This window comes from Silene latifolia, chromosome 1, assembly GCF_048544455.1.
Source record: "Silene latifolia isolate original U9 population chromosome 1, ASM4854445v1, whole genome shotgun sequence".
Taxonomy (NCBI): domain Eukaryota; kingdom Viridiplantae; phylum Streptophyta; class Magnoliopsida; order Caryophyllales; family Caryophyllaceae; genus Silene; species Silene latifolia.
The window spans coordinates 1767402-1794781 of NC_133526.1; the positions used below are offsets into that span (position 1 = coordinate 1767402).

The 27380-nt window shown below is 35.1% G+C and overlaps 5 protein-coding genes across 5 annotated transcripts; 2 read left to right on the plus strand and 3 right to left on the minus strand.

Moving 5' to 3' along the window:
• Positions 1–2487: 2487 nt before the first annotated feature.
• On the minus strand, positions 2488–2874 carry LOC141614307 (putative lipid-binding protein AIR1). The gene has a single exon (XM_074433231.1). The coding sequence runs from the start codon at positions 2872–2874 to the stop codon at positions 2488–2490; it is 387 nt and encodes a 128-aa protein (XP_074289332.1).
• A 3306-nt stretch (positions 2875–6180) lies between these two features.
• LOC141614937 (putative lipid-binding protein AIR1) lies at positions 6181–6564 on the minus strand. The gene has a single exon (XM_074433751.1). It carries the CDS (start codon positions 6562–6564, stop codon positions 6181–6183), a length of 384 nt encoding a protein of 127 aa, XP_074289852.1.
• A 13199-nt stretch (positions 6565–19763) lies between these two features.
• On the minus strand, positions 19764–20147 carry LOC141616398 (putative lipid-binding protein AIR1). The gene has a single exon (XM_074433992.1). It carries the CDS (start codon positions 20145–20147, stop codon positions 19764–19766), a length of 384 nt encoding a protein of 127 aa, XP_074290093.1.
• Positions 20148–22830: 2683 nt separating this feature from the next.
• LOC141617224 (putative lipid-binding protein AIR1) lies at positions 22831–23214 on the plus strand. The gene has a single exon (XM_074434621.1). The coding sequence runs from the start codon at positions 22831–22833 to the stop codon at positions 23212–23214; it is 384 nt and encodes a 127-aa protein (XP_074290722.1).
• Positions 23215–26996: 3782 nt separating this feature from the next.
• Positions 26997–27380, plus strand: LOC141617892 (putative lipid-binding protein AIR1). Its single transcript, XM_074435235.1, has one exon. The coding sequence runs from the start codon at positions 26997–26999 to the stop codon at positions 27378–27380; it is 384 nt and encodes a 127-aa protein (XP_074291336.1).

Consider the following 27380-nt stretch of genomic DNA (forward strand, 5'->3'; position numbering starts at 1 on the left):
ATTTTATTCATCGTCAGTGCCCACTGCCCACAAACAAAAGGAAGATTATAGTGAATAGGAGAGAATATGTGTTTCGACACAAATGAAGGAGAGAGACAATTTTTCCCCTAAATCGTTTCTTTAATGGAAAGATTTTAATTAAGCTTTAGGGAAGGAAAATGGATATGTTTGTAACTATGCCTTAGGGTGTTTTCGTTTGAAAAAGGGTTTTGTTTGTAGGGTGTAAGGATTCGAAGTGGACAATTAACAAGTTCCTAAAAAAAGTATATAAACATAAAAAGAATTCATTGTAAAAAAATGGATTAAGTGTAGACTCAATCTCGATGATTGGTTAGTTTAGCTCGATGATCGGTTGGATTTTTTTTTTTTTTTTTTTTTTTTGATTAGGTAAGAAAACTAGGTTGATCATCTAGGGTAAGACCAACCTATCTCATCCTTTCGAATGAGGGAGGTAAGTTGAAGCCACCGGCTATCAAACCACCTCGAAAGAGTTGGACATGAATGTCCAACTGAAGCCATGAAGTCAGCAACCTTGTTAGCTTTACGAAAGCAATGTTTAATTATCACTTCATCGAAAAAATGAAGGTCTAATTTCACATCCTTGATAATACTATAAATTTCCCACGGAATTTGCCAAGTACCTCGAATCGAGTTAATAACACATAAGTTATCACCCTCCACAATTAACTTTGAGATTCCTAAGTATTTAGCTGCTAAAATACCTTCTTTTAAAATAAGTGCTTCCGCAACAAGGATACTATTGGATCCGCACTTTTTTACTCCCAACAAAACGACTTTACCATTGTGATCTCTTATAGAATATCCTAAAGCAGCATTATTACCTTTTATTCTCGATCCGTCAAAATTTAGCTTTAGGAAATAATTTGTAGGTTTTTCCCACCAAATCTCTTCCTTACTAGAATTGTTATTGTTATTGGAGGGCTGGATTGAACTGCTTCACAAGTAAAGTAAAGAATAAAAATGGAAGGGAGTAAAATCAATTAAGTGGGCTTTTTTGTATAACAATTGTTATTGGAAAGCTGGTCCAATTTCAATCAAGCAATTGATCGAGTTTGCTTCAAACCAAGATAGTATCATTGTTGTCAGAATTTCTATTCGATTTTACGTTCTAAAAGTGTTTTGTCGATCCTGAATCTTACGATTCTATCATGGTGGTAGAATCTTACTATCCTATATGTTTGAAAATTTATAGAAATAGGATTATAATACGATCCTACGATCTTATTACGATCCCACGATCCGATTCCATAATAAAAATATTAATATATTTTTTTATATTATGACATCATAAAATCCAAATTTCGTGTAAGTTGTAGAAACAATGATAGTAAAATCACTAATTTTCAATATTTTATGGATAAATGTAATAAATAAGTGTTTTGATATTTAATTATATGTTTTTACCGAATAAACAACTATATTTAATGAAATTGTAGGATCATACGATTCTACGATCCGATTTTATTGATTCGATCCTATCTTCTTTATCAATCCAAAATAGAATCCCGATCCTAACAACATTAGATAGTATAAATAAAATTACGAGTGTTAGCTTTTTAATGCATTTTGAATCACGAATTCACGATATATCGATTTTGTATGAAGGAGATATTCATTTTTCAAAATTGGACATGTACACAAGATTCATATATTTTAGATCTCAGTTTATTCTGGTTATTGTTAAATACAAATTAAGTACATAAAATTGATACTATAATTTAAACCATTTTATGATAATGTAATTAATTACCAGGGCTACAGTAAAAAGTAAAAACCTTCAATTTGTAGAACCCAACGGATTTTTTTAATCAAATATCATAATTAGCGAGTTACTATTAGTAACTTAATCTAGGGGGTAATTCATTTAACCTTAAAAATAATAATTTTAAACTGAATTCAATTAATTTCCAAAAGTTATTGATTCACATAATCACATGTACGTTGAGGGATTTAATTTCTAGAGCTATTCACTATTTAATCGTCAACCTGTCCTAAACATCGACTTAATAACTTGCGAATACGATCCGTGGTAAATTGATTCTAGCAAAACGGAGTACATGCTAATATGCTATAGGACTCTAGGCCTTTTTTTTATATACATCATTGATTCGCGTAGCTTAGCTGACGCCTGACCGTATGTGACTATGTGAGTCATGACTCATGAGTGCAACGAAAGTGAGAACGAGAAAAGTAACGTAGCGAAAATAGAAATAAAAAAGGAAATAATAAGTCTCATTACCGAACCCAATTACAGGGATGGAGCTCAAGTAATAAAGAGCATTACAGAAGGACAAACTTACGAGAAATTAAAACATGCATGGCTTAATTATGATAAGACACAGTACGTACGTAGTCGTGTCGTACCGCCATGCATGCTTATTTTTTAGGTTGAAAACAAAAGTAGGTAATTAAGGAGTAGCTATAATTAATCGATTCATATGATTAATTAAGTTACGTCATTGTTAATTAATAAGGACAGGTGAAGTTGGGGATGTTACAGGCATTGATGAGAACAGCGAGCTCTTTGTTAAGATCGGCGGTGCTAAGTAAACCGCCAAGAAGGCCTCCGAGGCCAAGAAGGCCACCAAGGGTGGAACCGAGAAGGGAACCAACGAGGCCGGTGCAGATGCAGACTTGTGCATTAGCAGCCACAAGCCCACTAATAAGGCTACAACAAGGAGTCCCGGCTTGGGAACCCAAAGTAACACCCACCAACGGTATCTGTACACAGATGTCGAGTGCTGGGCACGGTGTTGTTGTTCCTGGTATATATGTTGCATTTGCTGTTACAAATGCAAACATGGCTAGGTTTACTAGCATCATTGCTGCTACTGCTTTGGTGTTGGAACCCATTTTTCGTATCGAAATTAAAATGGATTAATAATATTAATAATTTTGTGTGTTTAGTATTGTTTGTTGCTTGGAATTAGTTTTGATGATGAAGTCTTCTCTTGTACTGCTCCTTTTATAGGCTTTATCCAAGGTTAGTTTTGTCATTTCACTCCCATCCACTTTCATTATCATATGAATACAGTATATAAAATACTTAATAATCCTACGTACTTGCTTGAAGCCGGCCACCATTAAAATTAATCATAGTTTTGCGCATTGAAGATCCTATACTTACGCTTACTGTAACTAAACTCATCCATGTTACTTTCCATGCATTAACGAATTCCTTTGCTTCTTTTTGTCCACTTACAACTCTTATATCTAAAATGTATGTACGGTTCTTGTAAGTTGTAAGAGAGGTCCTTCATTTGAGAAATAAATAGATAGTCGTACAAATAGTACTCCGGAGAGGGAGGGGGTGGCGGAATCAAAATTTGTAGTTAGGTGTCGATATTTTCAAGGGTAAACTGTCAATATAATATGTTGTTGGGACTTTGGACTGTCGTTGCCACTGTGACCTCCTATTAGTCGGATATTTTCTGATTTGGCCAAGCCTGCGCGGATTTTTTTCGTGAGACTTGGTATGCTACCCGGGCCTTGGGTGGTACCCAAATTGACAGATGGGCACTCTCATTCGGGGTACTGAAGACAATTTAATGGGTTGATCCCTCTTAAGTTTGACTTTTATTTTTATTCGTAAGGGTCAGGAATTCCTGATCACTTGTTTAAGAGATGAGAGCCCTTACCACTCACATCAGCCAACTTTGTTAGTTATCTAGAGTTTGTAGTTTTAGAATATTCTTTATTATATAGATGTTATATATACGTGATCATCGTATAATTTGTATTATTAATATACATCTTATAAAAATAAGAATATAAACAAACGAATGAGACGGGAAGAGTATTTATTATGATAACGAACGAACCATCGATTAATACTAATACAATTGTGTTTATGATTTCTCCCTAACCTACATTCTAAAGGAGGATCCATACTCTGTGAATAAAATCTAGTCGTTGGGTACGGTATCTTAAACCATACTTTATCAGGAACTTAGCTGCCATGAATTGAATATGGCAGTGTATATAAACTAGTACGGAGTATAAACAAAGTAATTTCAGAAACCAAATTGCTTGATTAAGCTAGTTGTTTAATTGGGTTGCAACTTCCAAAAATTGTTAGACCAATCACATACATCACCGACGACTCTTGATCAATCTCAAATAATACATTGTTATGAACAATAATAATTTCTAAAATCTCGATGAATGCTATAATGCCACTTTATTAGGATCATGTTCTCAATTTAGATCAGATTGATAATATAGTACTCATAATTAAAATAGTAACTCTCCTAATATAGTAATAAAGTCTTATTTCTTTTGGGTTCGAAATAATCTAGGTCATTATTAGTTTGTGTATCAACTAGACAACTAGTTATTTTTGTGCATTTTTTGTGCATGGTGGACAGGATTCTTTTTTTTTTTTTTGTGCATTTTAATGAAATTTAATAAATAAATTATCGAATTAGTACCTATTATATATTCTTCCGTGTCAATCATTTGTTTAATTTGATTACAATACCATTCACAAACAATAAAAAAAATGATAATTGAAACAAGATACTATTTTCCGTAAAATGTAAAGTAATGTTAAAGATGCCAACATATATAACACATAATTAGAGTTGAATTGGTGCAATTACCCGGTTGGTAGTCTCCTTTTATACTCGGAGGTACTCTATATGTCTCAGTTCGAATCCCAAATGTTACTTCGCTTTAGTATATGTCATTTTATTATATCTTTCAAAATCATCGATCTAGGACTAAAACCGACACTTCATGTAGCGGCTTGCCCTCAGATATCCAAAAAGAAGAAAAAACAAATTGATGGCGTTAAATCCATTGATGAAAGATAATTTGAAATGAGCATACACTAATTCGATAATTAATTTATAAATTAGCTTCAAAAAGAAAAAAACTTTCATTGTGGAACTAAAACTCAATAGCCAATATATACCACCCGACAATCATTCCAGTATGGCGGTGCGTCCATTTTTTTTGTTTTAAAAAAAATGTGCGCACTGCCATACTAAAGTATGAAACTGTTCTAGTTAGATTTGTTTTGGGTCGAAAAGACCGTTATGATTAGTGGCGGATCCAAAAAAAAAAATTCTTTGTGGGTTCCCTAATACCTATTTCCACATAAAAATATAAATTTACTCTGTTTTTACCTAAAATAAATGGGACTAAATTACATAAATAAAAAAATTCCGTTTGCGGTGTCCCGGGACCCCGAGAAGAGGCCCCTGGCTATGACCACAAGTCATTGGGCTTATCTTCAAGTGTTCAACATCGTCCTCTTGGTTGAATCGGATTGTAATTGAGGGTTAATTATTGTTGTGTCTATTCGAGTTGATTAGGGTTAGAATTTGCATGTTATATGAGCGATCCTTATTTTTGAATGAATTTTTGATGTTTTGCTTGTAGATTTCAAATTTTGATCATTACATGTACGAATTCAAGTTGGCTAAAATTGACGAGATATCAAACACCAACAACAGTAAGATCTCTCACCGTACCAATAAGGGCAATAACAATGATTGTAATTTTAGACTCGTTTTGATAATTTCATTATAGATTCATGGTTAATGAGTAGTCTCTTAATCTAGGGTTTGATTAAACCTAAATGTACTAACTATAATTAATCTCAGTTAATTTCCCAAGTTTTGATTCACATGCATGTACGTTTAATCCGGGCTTCTTAATTGATTATTACTTCAGATATGATCGTAATTAATTAATACTCGCTCCCGGCCTCAGTCACAATCATTTGTTTATGTTCGATTATATGCTAGCGGAGATGTCAAACTCTAGGCCGGCTTTGTATCCGTCGTGAATTCACGCGTAGCTCAGCTACCGGCTACCGCATACTGTTATGATTGAGTCATGACTCATGAGTGTAAATAAAGAGAGAAAATAAGAAACAAGTCTCATTACCAAACCCAATTACAAGGACGGAGCTTAACGTAAGGTGCATTACAGAAAGACAAACATACGTAAAAGCTAGGGTTAAGTAGATAACTAGATATGCATGCATGGCGGATGGCAAGACACAGTAGTACGTACCGCCATGCATGCATGCTTTAGAAGATTGCATGGTATGCATTATTATTTAGGTTGAAAACAAAAGTACGTAATTAAGTAGCTTGTAATCGTCCATTCATATATATGATTAAGAATGGATATTAATTTGTATGTTAATCAAGGGCAAGTGAAGTTGGGGATGTTACAGGCATTGATAAGAACAGCGAGCTCTTTGTTAAGATCGGCGGTGCTAAGTAAACCGCCAAGAAGTCCTCCAAGGCCAAGAAGGCCACCAAGGGTGGAACCAAGAAGAGAACCAACGAGGCCGGTGCAGATACAGACTTGTGCATTAGCAGCCACAAGCCCACTGATAAGGCTACAACAAGGAGTCCCAGCTTGGGAACCCAAAGTAACACCCACCAACGGTATCTGTACACAGATGTCGAGTGCTGGGCACGGTGTTGTTGTACCTGGTATATATGTTGCATTTGCTGTTACAAATGCAAACATGGCTAGGTTTACTAGCATCATTGCTGCTACTGCCTTGGTGTTGGACCCCATTTTTTTCGTATTGAAATTAAAATGGATTAATTAATATTAATAATTTTTTGTGTTTAGTAATATATTGTTTGTTTCTTGGAATTAGTTTTGATGATGAACTCTTCCTCTTCTTGTTTCCTTCTTATAGGCTTCATCTAAGGTTAGTCTTGTCATTTCACTCCCTTCCTCTTTAATCACATCCTTAATAATTAATTACCACTTTCATTAACATATACATATACCATACATGTACACATACGGAATAATTCTTAAGCCTAGTTGCTTGGTGCCACCATTAAAATCATAGTTTTGCGCATTATGGATCCTATACTGACGCTTACTGTAAGTGAACTCATCCATGTTACTTTCCATTAACGATTCCTTCAATTCAAGAATGGTCCTTCATTTTACGAATAATTAAATAGACAGATAGTCGTACATTGTACTCCGTAGGTGTCCATAAGGGTGGAGTTTAATGGTTAACAACCTGGATGGAACTCCCAAGGCCGAGCCTAAGGATATCATGTATACTCAATGCAGGTTTCCTTGTTATATATACATGATCATCGTATAATATGTATTATTAATATACATCTTAGAAAAATAAGAATAAAAATAAACAAATGAATGAGACAGGAAGAGTATTTATTATGATAATGAACGAACCATCGATTAATACAGATTATACGATGATCATGTATATATAACATCAATAATAAAGAATATTCAAAGACTACAAACCCTAGATAATACTAATACAATTGTGTTTATGATTTCTCCCTAACCTACATTCTAAAGGAGGATCTATACTCTTGAATAAAATCTAATCGTTGGGTACGGTATCTTAAGCCATACTTTATCAGGATTCAGGAACTTAGCTGCGATGAATTGAATATGGCAGTGTATATAAACTAGTATAAACAAAGTAATTTCATAAACCAAGTTGCTTGATTAGGCTAGTTGTTTAATCGGGTTGCAAATTCCAAAAATTGTTAGAATGGAATATACTCCTACCTCAGTAGAATTGAATTAGACCAATCACATACATCACCGACGACTCTTGATCAATCTCAGATAATACATTGTTGCGAACAATAATAATTTCTAAAGTCTCGATGAATGCTATAATTCCACTTTATTAGGATCATGTTCTCAATTTAGGTCAGATTGATAATACAGTACTCATAATTAAAATAGTAAGTCTCCTAATATAGTAATAACGTCTTATTTCTTTTGCCTTCGAAATAATCTAGGTCATTATTAGTTTGTGGATCAACTAGGCAACTAGTTATTTTGAAATTCTTAGCACCATATTTATATAAAATTTTATATTGATAGATTGAATGGGTTTTAAATTTTATGTAGTTTCGATATGGAGTATAATAATCTTCTGCATATATTGCATGGTTGAGTTTTTTTTTTTCATTTTAATTTAATTTAATAAACTATGTGTTGAATTAGTGCTTATTTAGTTATTTGGTATTCGGCAGTGCTAATTATTTATTTACTTTTGATTAAACTATCATTCACAAGCAATAAAAAGAAAATAAGAAAATAATTGAGACAAAGGAGATACTAACTTTCGCAAATTAGTAAAGTATTTCGTAATACTCCCTCTGTCCCGTTCATTTGTTAACCTTTTCCATTTTGGGGTGTCTTAGTCATTTGTTGTCCTTTCTATTTTAAGAATGGATTTGGTGAGTAATTTGATCTCACTCAATTTATTCCAATTAGTCATTTAGTAATTGACCCCCTACCCTTTCCTTGGTCTTTGTGCCAAAACCGAAGGATCACAAATGACTAGAACGGAGGGAATACTAAAGATGCCAACATAGCAAATACTACCTCCAATCTGCATCAAACTACCAATTCATTTCTTAAAGTCAAACTTGCTGAATGTTTAAGGAGATTCTTATATGTATGAAACTTATATTTTCACCATTACTATTTGTAATACCCCGTATTTTTATATAATAAAATTAATTAAACGGATATTATTTTATATTAATTATTATACATTTATATTACTAGTTATGTCGGGTTAATTGTTAGTCGAGAATTATGTTAAGTTATCGAGCTAAGTTAATTAAGACGGGTTTATAATGATTCGAAAGGTAAACTAAATAATTAAACATCGGACCCAAAATAATTAAGGGGACCGTGTCTTTGGGGAATGTAAAGCATGCTTGATTAATTTAATGAAACCTAGACTACCCATACCCCAATCCCACGCCTACACCATAAACAATGCAACCCATACTCCCTTGCCTCTCTTTTTCCTTATTAAACCCGACAACCCTCCCCATTTTCGACCATGGTATACACCCCATCTGCACAAAACGAGAGAGAGGAAGAGAGCATGAGTATTGGTGGTGCAGCAAGGAGGACCTTAGGGTGTTTGTCGACCTGCGTAGGTGGCCCTAGGTGGCGGTAGTGGCGGCAGAAAGGTAAGTATCCAAACCTTCTCCTCTGTTTTGTTTATATGTCGAGTTATTGGTCATGGTTTCATGTCTTATAAAAGTGTTAATGGTGATTGGTGTCGGGGTGGGGGAAATGTGTGGTGTGAGGCAAGTATTTTGGTGGTTGTTGGGGTAGTTGTAGGTGGTTAGGGTGGCGGTAATAGGCTGCATTGACAGGGTAGTAGAAACGGGTTTTAAACTTGGTTTTCAGGCGAGTTCCTAATTGGTCAGGTTTGGGTGGTGTTTGTATCGACCAAAGGGAGGTCGACGGGGTGGTGTGGGGGTGTCAGTGTTCGTGGGTTGGCGGTGAGCAGGGTCGTGGTTGTTGGACATGAGTTAGAGGATAGCTGCGGTGGTAGTAGGTGGAGAATCAGGGGTGGTTGGTGAGTCACGGCAGTGAACCAGGCCATTTGGCGGCACTGGTTTGACTCGCCGGAGGGAGTCGACCAGGTGGGGCCTGGTGGTTAGTGATAGGGACGAAGTGGGTGTGGGGACTGGTGGTTGTCGCGGTGGTGAGGTGGCTGCGGTGGTGTATGTGCGTGGGTGAAGGGGGGCGTGTGAATATCGAGTTGTTTTATTATTTGAAGCGGGTTTTTCATATTTAAATCGTTACAATTAAGTAACGAGTCGTATACTTAATTAATTAATTTATTTTCCGAGTATTCTAAATTAATTAATTACTTCCCGAGTACATTAAAATAAGTGAAGACGGGTTTAAGTCGGGTTGTTTAAGTTGATTGTTCAATTCGGGTTCCTTAAATCATTTAATTCGTTAAATTAGTTATTTAATTTAATTCCCGAATATTTAAATCATTAAAGACATATTTTGAGTCGGGAATATTTGAGTTGTTCGATGTTGGATTCGGGTTTCTTAAAATCGTATAAGCCGTTTAAATTATCGGGTTGGTTTAAGTTCCGAGTTAATTAAAATAAAATAATAATTTAATTACTAGAAACGAGATTTTGAGACGGGCGTGTTAAAATAAAAAGGTTACTATATCGGGAATGTTCCACTTTAAGAGATTATACCTTACTAACTTTCTATTTTGGGAAAGTGGGGTCAAATACTAATCGAGTTATTTTAATTATCAGTCGGACATAAGTTGGTGTCGGGATTATATTTCGGGAAGACTTCTAATTGAGAGATCTCCATATTTAGTAGTTAGTAATTATAGATATTATAATTGTTTTAGGTGGCGGATTCGTGAAGGATCGATAATCAATTCATTGCTTTATTTCTGGACTGCTAATTGGATTTGCTGGCACTTGAGGTAGGGGAAATACACTTGTCCTATTATCGTTGTTGTTGAATTGTGTTGGTTGGATTCGTGGTTGATTTACGTTATCATTTACATTCGGAAAGGTCATTGACCGAATTGATCATATTGAGTATGATATTACAATATCGGATAACTGGCATGATTTTATGATTCATCATTTAATTGATTTATATAACGTATTGCATCAATTTCTTGTGAGCATTCATATGCATTGGAGTTGGAGGATGTTCTGTGATATGGAACAGAGATTATTCAGGGTCTGTGATATTCAGGGACTGTGATATTCAGGGACTGTGATATTCAGGGACTGTGATATTCAGGGTCTGTGATATTCAGGGTCTGTGACATGGTGTGGAAGTTATTGATATGGTGTGGAAGTTATTGATATGGTGTGGAAGTATTGTTATGATGTGGGAGTTATTCAGGGCCTGTGATACGGAGGGGCGGAGTATGTGACGAATTGGAAATGGAGTTATGTATTTTGTTGTCGTACGTATTTTGTTTTCCCTACTCAACCTCGTGGTTGACCCTGTGTATTCGTGAACACCTGTGATGATCCGTTTTATGGGGAGCAGTCTTGACAGGTTTAAGAGATAGGACGGGAGCTGGATGGGCGTGAGACATTGGATCAGACGACTTAGTGGCTAGATCATCATTTAGAAGACTTTCACTTTTATTTTGTCAGTTCTTGTAATCGAGTTGAAAAGAGGTTTGTAATAATTAAGTTAAAATATTATATAATTGCCTTGGAGTTTAATTTGTTATTCACTACCTCGGGAAACCGAGATGGTAACAGTCCGTTTTATTAGAGAATGTCTTGACGAGGACTTCTTTTATAAACCGGGGTGTTACAAAGTGGTATCAGAGCGAACGATCCTCAGGCCTAAACCAACGAGCCCAATGAACATAGGAAGAGTCTAAATAAAATGAACACCGAGATAGAACTGTTAGGAGCACACTGAGGTAAGGTTTGAGTTAGGGGCCCCCTCACACCGAACCAGTGGCCCTCTCAGTTTGACTCGGACCACCTGAGGGTATACGAGAGAAAAGGGTAGAATAGTTGCTTGAGGTTGAACCTAAGATTTCTACATCATTGCCTAAGTGTTGATTGATGCATTGATTACTGCATAATCGAGTTGATATATACCTTGAGACCTATATATTCTAACCATTCTACAGGGCAACGCTACGGTAAGTATTTTGTATGAATGATGACGTGATCATATAATGTTGGGAAATGAGAAATAAATTTTCGAATTCAGGTTAATAATCAATAAAGTGTTGTGCTAGTCGTGAGCATGAAAATAATTACGAGTCAATGATAATTACCTAGGTGGATGTTGAATGACGTGCTGATAGTACTAGTGTGACTAAGTAATATGCGGTTGTGTGATCCCAAACCATGATAGGATAATAATGTGATAGTAATAAGAAACGCTATTGAATTGTCTGTTTTTAGTCATAGCAATCGTAATGTAGATGTAATGAGTAGATCGAGACGCGAAGGGATTCTATGGGGTATATGTTTACGTAAGTACAGTGTGAGATCTAAGTTGGTATGAGTTAGTAACAATAGTGTGGTTGAAAGAGTTGGAACATAGTAAATGAAAAACTTAGTGATGAAACTTGTTTTGGTTGATGTTACTCTTTAATTGACCTTACTACCATTTCTTTTCTGTTTATCGCCTATTGATGAAAATTTTATGAAAGGTAGCCTCGTCAGTTAGCGTTCATTTAGCGTTGGTTTCATACTTATAAGATATACAGACTAGGAGTAATAATTATTTTAGTGAACTGTGGTTAGGAAGTTCTGTGCAGTGATATTTTGACCAACGATTTTGTTAAAACCCTCATTTAAATGGTATTAATAATTCTCGCCTAATTCCAACTCCATCGATCGTAAAATTCATATATGTGTTCAAATTGATAAGCCATGAAAAATCTTGATGTCTCAATATTAAATAATAAGTTTTGCAAACTGATCCAAGATTTGGACTAATAGCTGTCACATGGTATTCTTGTGCTTTGAACCTAATTCTTTTCCCTGTGATTTTAACTCTCCGTGTTTTGTAAAAGTAATACGAATCAAGTTTTAATCGAACGGTTATTTATTCGTGATCTTTGAAAGTTACAACGTGAATCAAGACTTTTAAAACATGTGTTCTAGGTTGAGTCTTCATGCAGTGTGTGAATAATTCCCGAGCTTTAATAATGTGAACTTATAATGTCCTTGTATGATGATAGTAGCAGTCATGTTCAGTAGTTACGTATCTCAACCAGTGATAAAAATTGAAGTGTAGTTGATAAATTGTTAGCGTGATGGTACGAGTAAAATTGAATAAATTAATTTGATTCGTAATCGAGGATGGAATATTTTATACGAGTCCAGTTGTTACATGTTTTATATATGTTGGGTATGTTGTAATATCTCTGGTGTGTTCAACAAAATTGCATAGTGGTCGAATATATAAATATAAGCTACAGTGTCATATCGTAGTAAAGTCAATGGCGTTAAAAGTCAATTTGATCGTCCTAATATACTCGCATGAATATGATAATAATTATGTTTAAATGTTTACACATGGATGGTAGTAACGAGTATGTCTAAAATGTTCACAAACGTAGGATGCATCTGAGTCCTAATGTCGTTCATATGAGTCGGTGTGCCTATAGTTATACTTATAACTTTCATTTCATTAAACTATTTCAGTGGACCTAAACCTAGGACATGATAAATAAACAGTGTTGTTAATTCTTAGGGGATATGTTCATCATTATATCGTCATAAAATACTAATGGGATTCTTGCAAATGTAGGAGCATGATATAAAAGAAACTGATTGATATAATGCGACAGTTGGCATATCTGTATTCTCGAGTCATTACCATCAATTATATTTTAATAAAGATTGTTTATGATAACCATGTTGGCAATATTATAATGGGATAACCCTTTGATGATTCACCTGATATACGTTGGTTTAAAGGATAGTCGTTAAGGTACGTCTAATTGAGCCGTGAATATAACTGAGTAAAGAAGCACAACTAAAACCCTGATGTTGAGGTAATAGTCGTTCATTAATAAAGATAGGACTGAAATGAATAAGATGAACCTGTAATTTACAATATAGGAGTCGACACCTCAACTTGTTTTGTTTAAAGGAATTGTATTAAATTAAGTTTATCTGATTTTGAGTTTCGTAGTAAGCTATAAATGAGTTCTATGATGGCCCTGTTATAAGAATATGTTAAGAAAATTAGTCACCATCCTGTATGAAGGTAAGAGTTTAGAAAAATGAAGTTAGATTTTGCCGTGTGAGTATAAATTCGGAATGAGATTTCCAGCCAATGTCTGTTTGTAAGTGTCCATGATAATTGCTAGTCTGGAGGAATGAAACTAGAACGGAGTCACAAGTAGTGGGATAATTTAGTCATGTGGTTTGTTCATGTAGCGAGTTAGTGGGTTGTGGCTAGTTACAAATGTCAAAACGGGAAAGGTAACGTGATGATTTAAGGGAGTTGTGTGTTAACATGGTAAGTTGATATTAGCATAACATATAATGAATATTGTAAAATTTGTGTAGTTAAATACATCTAATTTGTTATGTCATGGTGTTGGGTACAGTCAAATATATTTAAAACCAAGAACGAAATTTTATGAATGATAGTCTGGCATGTTAACCTTCCAATATTGTTGTTTACTCACTTGTGTGTGACCCGACCAATAAGTTATAAAATTTGCCAATCAATGGCATTCGTCATTTATGAATAAGTGCCAAACCTTTGCGATGAGGATTGAAAATATTTTGGGACGATAAGTACTGCGAAACTGGTTGTCTTCATTTGTTATCGGTGATTCTGTGCATTGACCTGAACTTGTACAATTAAGCAAAGGAAAGTCAGATTGGACCTATTAGGTTATAATTTTTACATAAATCGAGTTATCAAAGTGTTGACCATAATTCTTTTCGCATGTTGATGGATTCCCCGGGGTTTCTAAAGTAGGAGATTACAATGATTGATGAGATAAATAATTACTAATGATTTTAATGGTAACGGTAGCTTCCTCGAAAGAGTTGGTATATTGGTTGTCTTGGGTAAGGATTAGTTAACTTGAACGTGAGTTGTGAATCTTTTATTCACTTGCAGTCGATAACAGTAGCTTGAGAACTTTTGTTATAATAATGAAGGTTACGGGGACGTAACCATGCTTTTAGTTGGGTAGGATTGTAAAATCTTGATGCTTAATTTGCACTTGTTTGTAGATTATAGTTGACCAAGTTAATGTTTAGTTGTGGGGTACCTATGCAAATGAGTTCTACATGCTTTGTTCCTACTTCGGTTAGTTGGTTGATGTGAAAAAGGAGAGTGTGATTAAACTACTGGTATTGAGTTAGGAGTTGTGGGGCCTTTGAGCCGAGTTATGTTTACGGTCCAGTGCGACCATGGTTGATGAGTTATGTTGAATTTGAGATCGGAATTGAGATGGAAGATGACAGTGTTCTCAGATGATTATTTAGTTGTTATACAATTGTGTTCTCAAGTAGTTATTAATTTTAATTAATTGGTTAAGTAATGATGAGTTAAACTTCGGGACGAAGTTTATTTTTAGGAGGGCAGAATGTAACATTCCGTATTTGTTACGTTTATTTGATGTGTCAAAAGTGTGTGTTAACCGTGTTAGAAATGCGTGACGTCTGTATGGACGATATACAATACTTTCTGAGGTTTGAGTATGGGAGCGAACTTCGGGACGAAGTTCATTTTAAGGGGGGAAGACTGTAATACCCCGTATTTTTATATAATAAAATTAATTAAACGGATATTATTTTATATTAATTATTATACATTTATATTACTAGTTATGTCGGGTTAATTGTTAGTCGAGAATTATGTTAAGTTATCGAGCTAAGTTAATTAAGACGGGTTTATAATGATTCGAAAGGTAAACTAAATAATTAAACATCGGACCCAAAATAATTAAGGGGACCGTGTCTTTGGGGAATGTAAAGCATGCTTGATTAATTTAATGAAACCTAGACTACCCATACCCCAATCCCACGCCTACACCATAAACAATGCAACCCATACTCCCTTGCCTCTCTTTTTCCTTATTAAACCCGACAACCCTCCCCATTTTCGACCATGGTATACACCCCATCTGCACAAAACGAGAGAGAGGAAGAGAGCATGAGTATTGGTGGTGCAGCAAGGAGGACCTTAGGGTGTTTGTCGACCTGCGTAGGTGGCCCTAGGTGGCGGTAGTGGCGGCAGAAAGGTAAGTATCCAAACCTTCTCCTCTGTTTTGTTTATATGTCGAGTTATTGGTCATGGTTTCATGTCTTATAAAAGTGTTAATGGTGATTGGTGTCGGGGTGGGGGAAATGTGTGGTGTGAGGCAAGTATTTTGGTGGTTGTTGGGGTAGTTGTAGGTGGTTAGGGTGGCGGTAATAGGCTGCATTGACAGGGTAGTAGAAACGGGTTTTAAACTTGGTTTTCAGGCGAGTTCCTAATTGGTCAGGTTTGGGTGGTGTTTGTATCGACCAAAGGGAGGTCGACGGGGTGGTGTGGGGGTGTCAGTGTTCGTGGGTTGGCGGTGAGCAGGGTCGTGGTTGTTGGACATGAGTTAGAGGATAGCTGCGGTGGTAGTAGGTGGAGAATCAGGGGTGGTTGGTGAGTCACGGCAGTGAACCAGGCCATTTGGCGGCACTGGTTTGACTCGCCGGAGGGAGTCGACCAGGTGGGGCCTGGTGGTTAGTGATAGGGACGAAGTGGGTGTGGGGACTGGTGGTTGTCGCGGTGGTGAGGTGGCTGCGGTGGTGTATGTGCGTGGGTGAAGGGGGGGCGTGTGAATATCGAGTTGTTTTATTATTTCGAAGCGGGTTTTTCATATTTAAATCGTTACAATTCGTAACGAGTCGTATACTTAATTAATTAATTTATTTTCCGAGTATTCTAAATTAATTAATTACTTCCCGAGTACATTAAAATAAGTGAAGACGGGTTTAAGTCGGGTTGTTTAAGTTGATTGTTCAATTCGGGTTCCTTAAATCATTTAATTCGTTAAATTAGTTATTTAATTTAATTCCCGAATATTTAAATCATTAAAGACATATTTTGAGTCGGGAATATTTGAGTTGTTCGATGTTGGATTCGGGTTTCTTAAAATCGTATAAGCCGTTTAAATTATCGGGTTGGTTTAAGTTCCGAGTTAATTAAAATAAAATAATAATTTAATTACTAGAAACGAGATTTTGAGACGGGCGTGTTAAAATAAAAAGGTTACTATATCGGGAATGTTCCACTTTAAGAGATTATACCTTACTAACTTTCTATTTTGGGAAAGTGGGGTCAAATACTAATCGAGTTATTTTAATTATCAGTCGGACATAAGTTGGTGTCGGGATTATATTTCGGGAAGACTTCTAATTGAGAGATCTCCATATTTAGTAGTTAGTAATTATAGATATTATAATTGTTTTAGGTGGCGGATTCGTGAAGGATCGATAATCAATTCATTGCTTTATTTACTCGACTCGCTAATTGGATTTGTTTGGCACTTGAGGTAGGGAAATACACTTGTCCTATTATCGTTGTTGTTGAATTGTGTTGGTTGGATTCGTGGTTGATTTACGTTATCATTTACATTCGGAAAGGTCATTGACCGAATTGATCATATTGAGTATGATATTACAATATCGGATAACTGGCATGATTTTATGATTCATCATTTAATTGATTTATATAACGTATTGCATCAATTTCTTGTGAGCATTCATATGCATTGGAGTTGGAGGATGTTCTGTGATATGGAACAGAGATTATTCAGGGTCTGTGATATTCAGGGACTGTGATATTCAGGGACTGTGATATTCAGGGACTGTGATATTCAGGGTCTGTGATATTCAGGGTCTGTGACATGGTGTGGAAGTTATTGATATGGTGTGGAAGTTATTGATATGGTGTGGAAGTATTGTTATGATGTGGGAGTTATTCAGGGCCTGTGATACGGAGGGGCGGAGTATGTGACGAATTGGAAATGGAGTTATGTATTTTGTTGTCGTACGTATTTTGTTTTCCCTACTCAACCTCGTGGTTGACCCTGTGTATTCGTGAACACCTGTGATGATCCGTTTTATGGGGAGCAGTCTTGACAGGTTTAAGAGATAGGACGGGAGCTGGATGGGCGTGAGACATTGGATCAGACGACTTAGTGGCTAGATCATCATTTAGAAGACTTTCACTTTTATTTTGTCAGTTCTTGTAATCGAGTTGAAAAGAGGTTTGTAATAATTAAGTTAAAATATTATATAATTGCCTTGGAGTTTAATTTGTTATTCACTACCTCGGGAAACCGAGATGGTAACAGTCCGTTTTATTAGAGAATGTCTTGACGAGGACTTCTTTTATAAACCGGGGTGTTACACTATTGCCCTAATTATAAGTCTAATAATAGTAAGTATTTTTACCCCGAATACTATGGAGTGCGGAGTATATTCTCTTTTAATTTGTTATTTAAATATGAAAGACGCAATACCAGCCATCAACATACATAGTGTGAAGTAAGGCTCTTTATTGTACGTAGATTAGATAGGTGGTTGTGATATGGAAAATGAAAGGGCGTCATCGGGTGACATCTAAAATGGGAGTCACTCTCTCACATGAGGTGAGTGGGAACCCCATCAATTAAAAATGGTTGTGAGAGGGTGGCACTCAATTTGGGCGTCACCCGACGACGCCCTATCACTATCCTCAGGGGCGAAGCCAGGAATTTTTATTTGGGGTAGCGAATATCTTAAAGTTATACTATTTGAAAATTAAAAATCGTAAAAATGTTACATCCTACTATGCAACATATAAAGGCTTGGAGGTTTCGTTGTATAGTTCAACTTATCATTATATTATTTTGTAAAAATAATTTTTATTTTTGCATTGTAACTTACAATAAATTGAACATTTTTTTAATGTAATGGGATAAACATTTTCATAGAATCAACAACTTATCTTTATTCTTATTTTTCGACATTCTTTTGGTTCGGGCTTTACACCGTCATTGAAAGAAAATTTAATCATTTTAGGGCAAAAATAAATTCTTAATACCCTAAAATAATGAATGTTGACAATTTGAAAATTAGCAAAAAATAACAATAAATTAATTAAATAACCAAAACTAAATCAGGTGTATTAAATAATTTAATAAGGAAGTTTATTGATTTGTTGTAGATTCTCGTTCCAATCACAGAAACCTTTAATGAGGTCATTGAAAAAGTCAAAAATAACAAAAAAAATTGAGGACAGTGGGATTCGAACCTTAGTTGTGTTGCATCAAAAACTACTATTTATACCAAGCTACTACTGAAGCACATCTACTTTGTTGTTTAACTTATACACCTCATTATAATTATTCTTTCCTTAATCACATTTGGGGTAGCTAAAACACGACTTATTTATTGATTTTTTTTAACTTGGGGTAGCGGCCGCTACCCTTTGCTACCTACTAGCTTCGCCCCTGACTATCCTTGTGATATTAGTATATACTACTCCGTATATGTTCAGAATTTGGTTTAACACGTATAAATATCACATGTGAGCATACTATGTTGATAGAAGGCGAGAGATTTTATCACTTTATTATTACTCCCTCTATCCCGGTTATTAAGGAGTTACTCATTCTATGTCATCAACTGAGGAGTTACTCATTCTATGTCATCAATTGATTCAACTGATTTTAGAGTACAATGTCCTTAGGCTTATGAAGTGTGTTTTATTAGTATTATGTCTTTGTTTGGGAGCGGTTCAGACCCATTTTCATAGTTTTACTATAAATTCATGGTTAGTGAGTAGTCTCTTAGTCTAGGGTTTAATTAAAACCTAATGTACCAACTATGAATTGATCTCAGTTAATTTCCCAAGTTGTTATTTCACATGCATCTACGTTTAATTAGGGCTTCTTAATTCTTATTAGGACTATTCTCTACTGACAGCCTGTTCTAAGATACGAATTGATTACTTCCGACATATATGATTGTAATTAATTAATACTCGCTCCCGGCCTCAGTCACTATGTTCGATTATATGCTAGCGGAGATGTATGTTAAACTCTAGGCCGGCTTTGTATCTGTCATGAATTCGCGCGTAGCTCAGCTACCGCATACTATTATGATTGAGTCATGACTCATAAGTGTAAATAAAGAGATAAAATAAGAAACAAGTCTCATTACCAAACCCAATTACAAGGACGCAGCTTAACGTAAGGTGCATTACAGAAAGACAAACATACAGAAAAGCTAGGGTTTAAGTAGATAACTAGATATGCATGCAAGGCCGATGGCAAGGCACAGTAGTACGTACCGCCATGCATGCATGCTTTAGAAGATTGCATGACACGCATTATTATTTAGGTTGAAAACAAAAGTACGTAATTAAGTAGCTTGTAATCCTCCATTCATATGATTAAGAATGGACATTAATTTGTATGTTAATCAAGGGCAAGTGAAGTTGGGGATGTTACAGGCATTGATAAGAACAGCGAGCTCTTTGTTAAGATCAGCGGTGCTAAGTAAACCGCCAAGAAGGCCACCGAGGCCAAGAAGGCCACCAAGGGTGGAACCAAGAAGGGAACCAACGAGACCGGTGCAGATGCAGACTTGTGCATTAGCAGCCACAAGCCCACTGATAAGGGAACAACAAGGAGTTCCGGCTTGGTAACCCAAAGTTACACCCACCAACGGTATTTGTACACAGATGTCGAGTGTTGGGCACGGTGTTGTTGTTCCTGGTATATATGTTGCATTTGCTGTCACAAATGCAAACATGGCTAGGTTTACTAGCATCATTGCTGCTACTGCCTTGGTGTTGGACCCCATTTTTCGTATCGAAATTAAAATGGATTAATATTAATAATTTTGTGTGGTTATTGTTTTTGTTGCTTGGAATTGGATTTGGATTTGATGATGAACTCTTCTTCTTCTACTACTCCTTTTATAGGCTTCATCAAGGTTAATTTCGTCATTTCACTCGATTCCTATTTAATCACCACCTTAATACTTAATTACCACTTTCATTATCATATTCATATGTACTTAATAAACCCTAATTCATGCCACCATTGACATTGTTTTGTGCATTATTATTGATCCTATACTTACGCAGCTGTATTCATGCGTCGGCCGCGCGCAGTGCAAGTGAACGAACTCATATATATAATTTATTACGAGTACTTAAGATGTACGAATTGAACCCCTTTGCTTCTTTTTGCCCTCTTATATGCCTTTGATTTTTTAAAGAAGGTTCCCTTAGAACTACGGAATACTCCATATAGATAGTCAAGTTGGTACTTTTTTTTTTTTTTTTTTTTTTTTTTTTTTTTTTTTTTGTGGAAAGACGGAACTTAATTTGAACCCCTGACTCAAAGAACTATATGTGCTCAAATTCGACTTGTGAGATTTTAGGGGGATTTCAGGATTTGAACCCCTGACTCGACTTACTATTGAATATGGATCCTCTCCATTTTTTTTTTCATTTTCTTTCAATAGAACAAATTTATATCAATATTACTTTTCAGCCTCATCAAGCAACTGACCGTTAGATTTATGTTACGGAATAAAATCTGACCATTAAAATGAAATGGAGTTGATCGAAATTGTCCTAGAGATCTCTTCGGCTTTAATTTTTATGAGTTAAGATCGCGTCTTATGGTTTCCATACATGTCATAACAGTCCTCTAACATCCAATATACAGAGTTAAAAATATGACATCCACCCGGTGATATTAACTTTTGATACCAATTTAACACAATGACATTTGATTATTTTGATAATATATGATTATGCTACTCATATTAAATTATTTTATGTGAGTATGGTGGTACGTACCGAACTCAGCATCAGGCCGCTTGCACGCTGGTATTGAAGCATTTCTCATTTGTCACTGTTAAGTTCATTGTACAAGTGTTGGTTCTTTGTATGTACTAGTATTAATATTGTAGTTTATATAGAACATATCAAAGTATCGTATTCTAGAATCGGGGTCTTTTGCCAAAAATGATTTTCAAGATAACAATTGTACAAAATTATTTCTCAAACTAATCATTATTACTCAAATTTTTTTTGTTTCAAATCATTATTACTCAATTAATCATCAAAAAATTCAATAAAAATATTTCCTCTAAATTGTCTTCATTTCACTTAGCTTCATGCCTTCCTTTTCTTGTACTACACAATTGCAAATAATAGGAATAATTATAATAGTTGGGCTTCAACCATCACCTTAAGGTTTTGGTTGAGTTGGTTCATCTATCAGCAAAAACTTCTAATTTCAGCTTATGTAATTAGCTACTAAAAGAACTTTAAATTAGTAGATACAAGATTCCTAAAAAACTTGATGGATAAATTAAATTAAAAAAAAAAAAAACTCTCTTGTAAGATGGTTAACAAATCATATTGACATAATAGTTCTTTGAGTGAAAGATCTGACAATTTGAGTTAGTTGTTGTGCGGAAGCGTGAATATCCCGTGTTGGGTCTCTGCTGCATCTGTCTCCACTGTCCATAATAGTACGATATTGTCTGCTTTGGGCCAAGTCCTCACGGATTTACTCTTGGGCTCCTTCCCAAAAGGCCTCGTACTATTATATTTAGTAGATACTTATAGAGATGATCTTCCATCTTTATTCTACCGATGTGGGACATGAGTTTGCACCCTAACAGTTTCGTACTCCGGATTTAATGCCTAATTGATAACAATGGTTAGTTTGAAAAATAGTTTTACGAGATAGTTATTTCGGAAAATATTTTTGATAAAACGGTCATCTTGGCAAAGGACCCTCGAACGAAACTACCAAAGTATCTATGATGCATATGATAAAGGTATAAATGAAAGTTTCTCAATTCATATGAAATCTTCTTTCTTCACTATATTTTTTTCGAGACGCGATCATTTGATATCATATTATCAATTTACCCTCTTTAGTACCCGAAGGAGATTGTCCTAGCTGTTGGTAGGGGATACTTCTGATCAACCCCAAAAATATTATCAATTTGCCCTCGAAAATTTACACTTAACTACATATCTTACTTCCGCCACAGCTTAGGGCATACTATTTGTACGACTTCTCGAAGTATTTATTTTTCAAATGAAGGACGCTTCTTACAAAATCGTACACATCTAATATATAAGCATCGCAAAAGGACAAAATTAAAGAAGCAAATGAATTCGTTCATGGAAAGTAACATGGATATTGAGTTTACTTACAGTAAGCGTAAGTATTGGATCAACGCGCAAAACAATAATTAATTTTAATTTTAATGGTGGCATCAACTAGGATTAAGTATATTTGTATTTATTTATATAATAATGAAAGTGGTAATTAAATATTGAGGATGTGATTAAAGAGGAAAGGAGTGAAATGACGAAATTAACCTTGATGAAGCCTATAAAAGGAGTAGTAGAAGAAGAAGAGTTCATCATCAAAACCCAATTCCAAGCAACAAAAACAATAAACACACAAAATTATTAATATTAATCCATTTTAATTTCAATACGAAAAAAATGGGGTCCAACACTAAGGCAGTAGCAGCAATGATGCTAGTAAACCTAGCCATGTTTGCATTTGTGACCGCAAATGCAACATATATACCAGGTACAACAACACCGTGCCCAACACTCGACATCTGTGCACAGATACCGTTGGTGGGTGTTACTTTGGGTTACCAAGCCGGAACTCCTTGTTGTAGCCTTATTAGTGGGCTTGTGGCTGCTAATGCACAAGTCTGCATCTGCACCGGCCTCGTTGGTTCCCTTCTTGGTTCCACCCTTGGTGGCCTTCTTGGCCTCGGTGGCCTTCTTGGCGGTTTACTTAGCACCGCCGATCTTAACAAAGAGCTCGCTGTTCTCATCAATGCCTGTAACATCCCCAACTTCACCTGCCCTTGATTAACATACAAATTAATGTCCATTCTTAATCATATGAATGGACGGTTACAAACTACTTAATTACGTACTTTTGTTTTCAACCTAAATAATAATGTGTCATGCAATCTTCCAAGCATGCATGCATGGCGGTACGTACTACTGTGTCTTGCCATCCGCCATGCATGCATATCTAGTTATCTACTTAAACCCTAGCTTTTATCGTATGCTTGTCTTTCTGTAATGCACCTTACGTTAAGGTTCGTCCTTGTAATTGGGTTTGGTAATGAGACTTGTTTCTTATTTTATCTCTTTATTTACTCAATCATAAGTCATAACAGTATGCGGTAGCTGAGCTACGCGCGAATCCATGACGGATACAAAGCCGGCCTAGAGTTTGACATCTCCGCTAGCATATATAATCGAACATAAATAACAAATGATCCCGACTGAGGCCGAGAGCGAGTATTAATTAATTACGATCATATTTTAACTAATCAATTCGTATTTTAGAACAGGCTGTCATCAATAGAGAATAGTCCTAAGAATTAAGAAGCCCTAATTAAACGTACATGCATGTGAATCCAAACTTGGGAAATTAACTGAGATCAATTTATAGTTAGTAGATTTTGGTTTAATCAAACCCTAGATTAAGAGACTACTCATTAACCATGAATCTATAGTGAAATTATCAAAACGAGTCTGAAATTATAATCATTGCTATTGCCCTTATTGGTATGGTGAGTGATCTTGCTGTTGTTGGTGTTTGATATCTCGTCAATTTTAGCCAACTTGAATTGGCAGTACGAAAATATAATCAATTTAATTTTATTAGGTTTATTATGTATATATGTCGAGTTTTAAACGATATTCACTCATAAAAACTTCTCTTGTATATAATTCGTACATATAGTGATCAAAATTTGAAATCTACAAGCAAAACTTCAAAAATTCATTTAAAAATAATGATGACTCATATAACATGCAAACTCTAACCCTAATCAACTTGAATATAGACACATCAATAATTAACCCTCAATTACAATCCGATTCGACCAAAAGGACAATGTTGAACCATCATAAGCCCAATGACTTGTGGTCATAGCCAGGGGACTCTTTTCGGGGTCCCAGGACACCGCAAACGAAATTTATTTTGTGTAATTTAGTCCATTTTTTAGGTAAAAATAGAGAATTTATATTTTCATGTCGGAATAATAGGTATTAGGGAACCCACCAAAAAATTTTTTTGATCCGCCACTGATCATAACGATCTTTTCGACCCAAAACAAACCTAACTAGAACAGTTTCATACTCTAGTATGACGGTGCACACATTTTATTTTAACCAAAAAATGGGCGCACCGCCATACTAAAATGATTGTGGGGTGGTATATATTGACTATTGAGTTTGAGTTCGACAATGAAAGTTTTTTCTTTTTGAAGCTATTTTATAAATTACTTATCGAATTGAATTAGTGCTAATTGCAAATTATTTTTCGTCAATGGATTAACGCCATCAATTTCTTTTTCTTCTTTTTGGAAATTTGAGGACAAGCCGCTACGTACATGAAGTGTCGGTTTTAGTCCTAGATCGATGATTTTGAAAGATAAAATAAAATGACATATACTAAAGCGAAGTAACATTTGGGATTCGAACTTATATATATATATATATATATATATATATATATATATATATATATATATATATATATATATATATATATATATATATATATATATATAGAGATATATATAGTACCTCCAAGTATAAAAGGAGACTACCAACCGGGTAATTGCACCCATTCAACTCTAAATGTGTTATGTTGGCATCTTTAACATTACTTTACGAATTTACAGAAAATAGTATCCCTCTGTTTCAATCATTTTTTTTCGGTAATGATAAATACAGCCCTAAGGGCTGTATTTAAGAACTAAATTACTTCCCAAAATGGAATTAAATTAGAAATTTAAGACACAATTACACGTAAATTGATGTCATTAATGTTTGATTTAAGGTTTTTATTCCTTTTTTGGCACCTTAAATACAGCCCCTAAGGGCTGTATTTATCATTTCCCTTTTATTTTATTGTTTGTGAATGGTACTGTAATCAAAGTAAACAAATGATTGACACGGGAGAATATGTAATAGGTACTAATTCGATAATTTATTAAATTTCAATTAAATGCACAAAAAAAAGGAATCCCGCCCACCATGCCATATATGCAGATATTAATATACTCCATATCGAAACTACATAAATTTAAAAACCCATTCAATCTATCAATATAAAATTATGGATTATATGAATATATATGGTGGCTAAGAATTTCAAAATAACTAGTTGTCTAGTTGATACACAAACTAATAATGACCTAGATTATTTGGAACGCAAAAGAAATAAGACTTTATTACTATATTAGGAGACTTACTATTTTAATTATGAGTACTACTATATTATCAATCTGACCTAAATTGAGAACATGATCCTAATAAAGTGGCATTATAGCATTCATCGAGACATTAGAAATTATTATTGTTCGTAACAATGTATTATTATTTGAGATTGATCAAGAGTCGTCGGTGATGAAAGTGATTGGTCTAATTCAATTCTACTGTGGTATATTCCATTCCAACAATTTTTGGAAGTTGCAACCCAATTAAACAACTAGCTTAATCAAGCAACTTGGTTTCTGAAATTACTTTGTTTATACTTTATACTAGTTTATATACACTGCCATATTCAATTCATCGCAGCTAAGTTCCTGATAAAGTATGGTTTAAGATACCGTACCCATCGATTAGATTTTATTCACAGAGTATGGATCCTCCTTTAGAATGTAGGTTAGGGAGAAATCATACACACAATTGTATTAGTATTAATCGATGGTTCGTTCGTTATCATAATAAATAAATACTCTTCCCATCTCATTCGTTTGTTTATTTTTATTCTTATTTTTGTAAGATGTATATTAATAATAATACAAATTATACGATGATCACGTATATATAACATCTATATAATAAAGAATATTCTAAAACTACAAACCCTAGATAACTTTTCATGAATACTTTTCATAACATTAAATAATACCGAGTACATTATATTACTATGTTGATATATTGTAAATATACCGGTAGTAGTCAATTTGGGTACCACCCCGGGCCAGGGGTAGCATACCGGCCAAATCTCACGAAAAAAAATCCGTGCAGGCTTGGCCAAATCAGAAAATATCCGACTAATAGGAGGGGATAGTGGCAACGACAGTCCAAAGTCCCAACAACATATTATATTGACAGTTTACCCTTGAAAATATCGACACCTAACTACAAATTTTGATTCCGCCACCCCCTTCGGAGTACTAGCTATTTGTACGACTATCTATTTATTTCTCAAATGAAGGACCTCTCTTACAACTTAGAAGAACCGTACATACGTTTTAGATATAAGAGTAGTAAGTGGACAAAAAGAAGCAAAGGAATTCGTTAATGCATGGAAAGTAACATGCATGGATGAGTTTAGTTACAGTAAGCGTAAGTATAGGATCTTCAATGCGCAAAACTATGATTAATTTTAATGGTGGCCGGCTTCAAGCAAGTACGTAGGATTAAGTATTTTATATACTGTATTCATATGATAATGAAAGTGGTTGGGAGTGAAATGACAAAACTAACCTTGGATGAAGCCTATAAAAGGAGCAGTAGAAGAAGAAGACTTCATCATCAAAACTAATTCCAAGCAACAAACAATACTAAACACACAAAATTATTAATATTATTAATCCATTTTAATTTCGATACGAAAAATGGGGTCCAACACCAAGGCAGTAGCAGCAATGATGCTAGTAAACCTAGCCATGTTTGCATTTGTGACCGCAAATGCAACATATATACCAGGAACAACAACACCGTGCCCAGCACTCGACGTATGTGTACAGATACCGTTGGTGGGTGTTACTTTGGGTTCCCAAGCCGGGACTCCTTGTTGTTCCCTTATCAGTGGGCTTGTGGCTGCTAATGCACAAGTCTGTATCTGCACCGGCCTCGTTGGTTCCCTTCTTGGTTCCACCCTTGGTGGCCTTCTTGGCCTCGGTGGCCTTCTTGGCGGTTTACTTAGCACCGCCGATCTTAACAAAGAGCTCGCTGTTCTCATCAATGCCTGTAACATCCCCAACTTCACCTGCCCTTGA

Excerpts from the sequence above, each read along its gene's own strand:
- LOC141614307 (XM_074433231.1), bottom strand. The coding sequence starts at position 2,874 with ATGGGTTCCAACACCAAAGCAGTAGCAGCAATGATGCTAGTAAACCTA.
- LOC141614937 (XM_074433751.1), bottom strand. The coding sequence starts at position 6,564 with ATGGGGTCCAACACCAAGGCAGTAGCAGCAATGATGCTAGTAAACCTA.
- LOC141616398 (XM_074433992.1), bottom strand. The coding sequence starts at position 20,147 with ATGGGGTCCAACACCAAGGCAGTAGCAGCAATGATGCTAGTAAACCTA.
- LOC141617224 (XM_074434621.1), top strand. The coding sequence starts at position 22,831 with ATGGGGTCCAACACTAAGGCAGTAGCAGCAATGATGCTAGTAAACCTA.
- LOC141617892 (XM_074435235.1), top strand. The coding sequence starts at position 26,997 with ATGGGGTCCAACACCAAGGCAGTAGCAGCAATGATGCTAGTAAACCTA.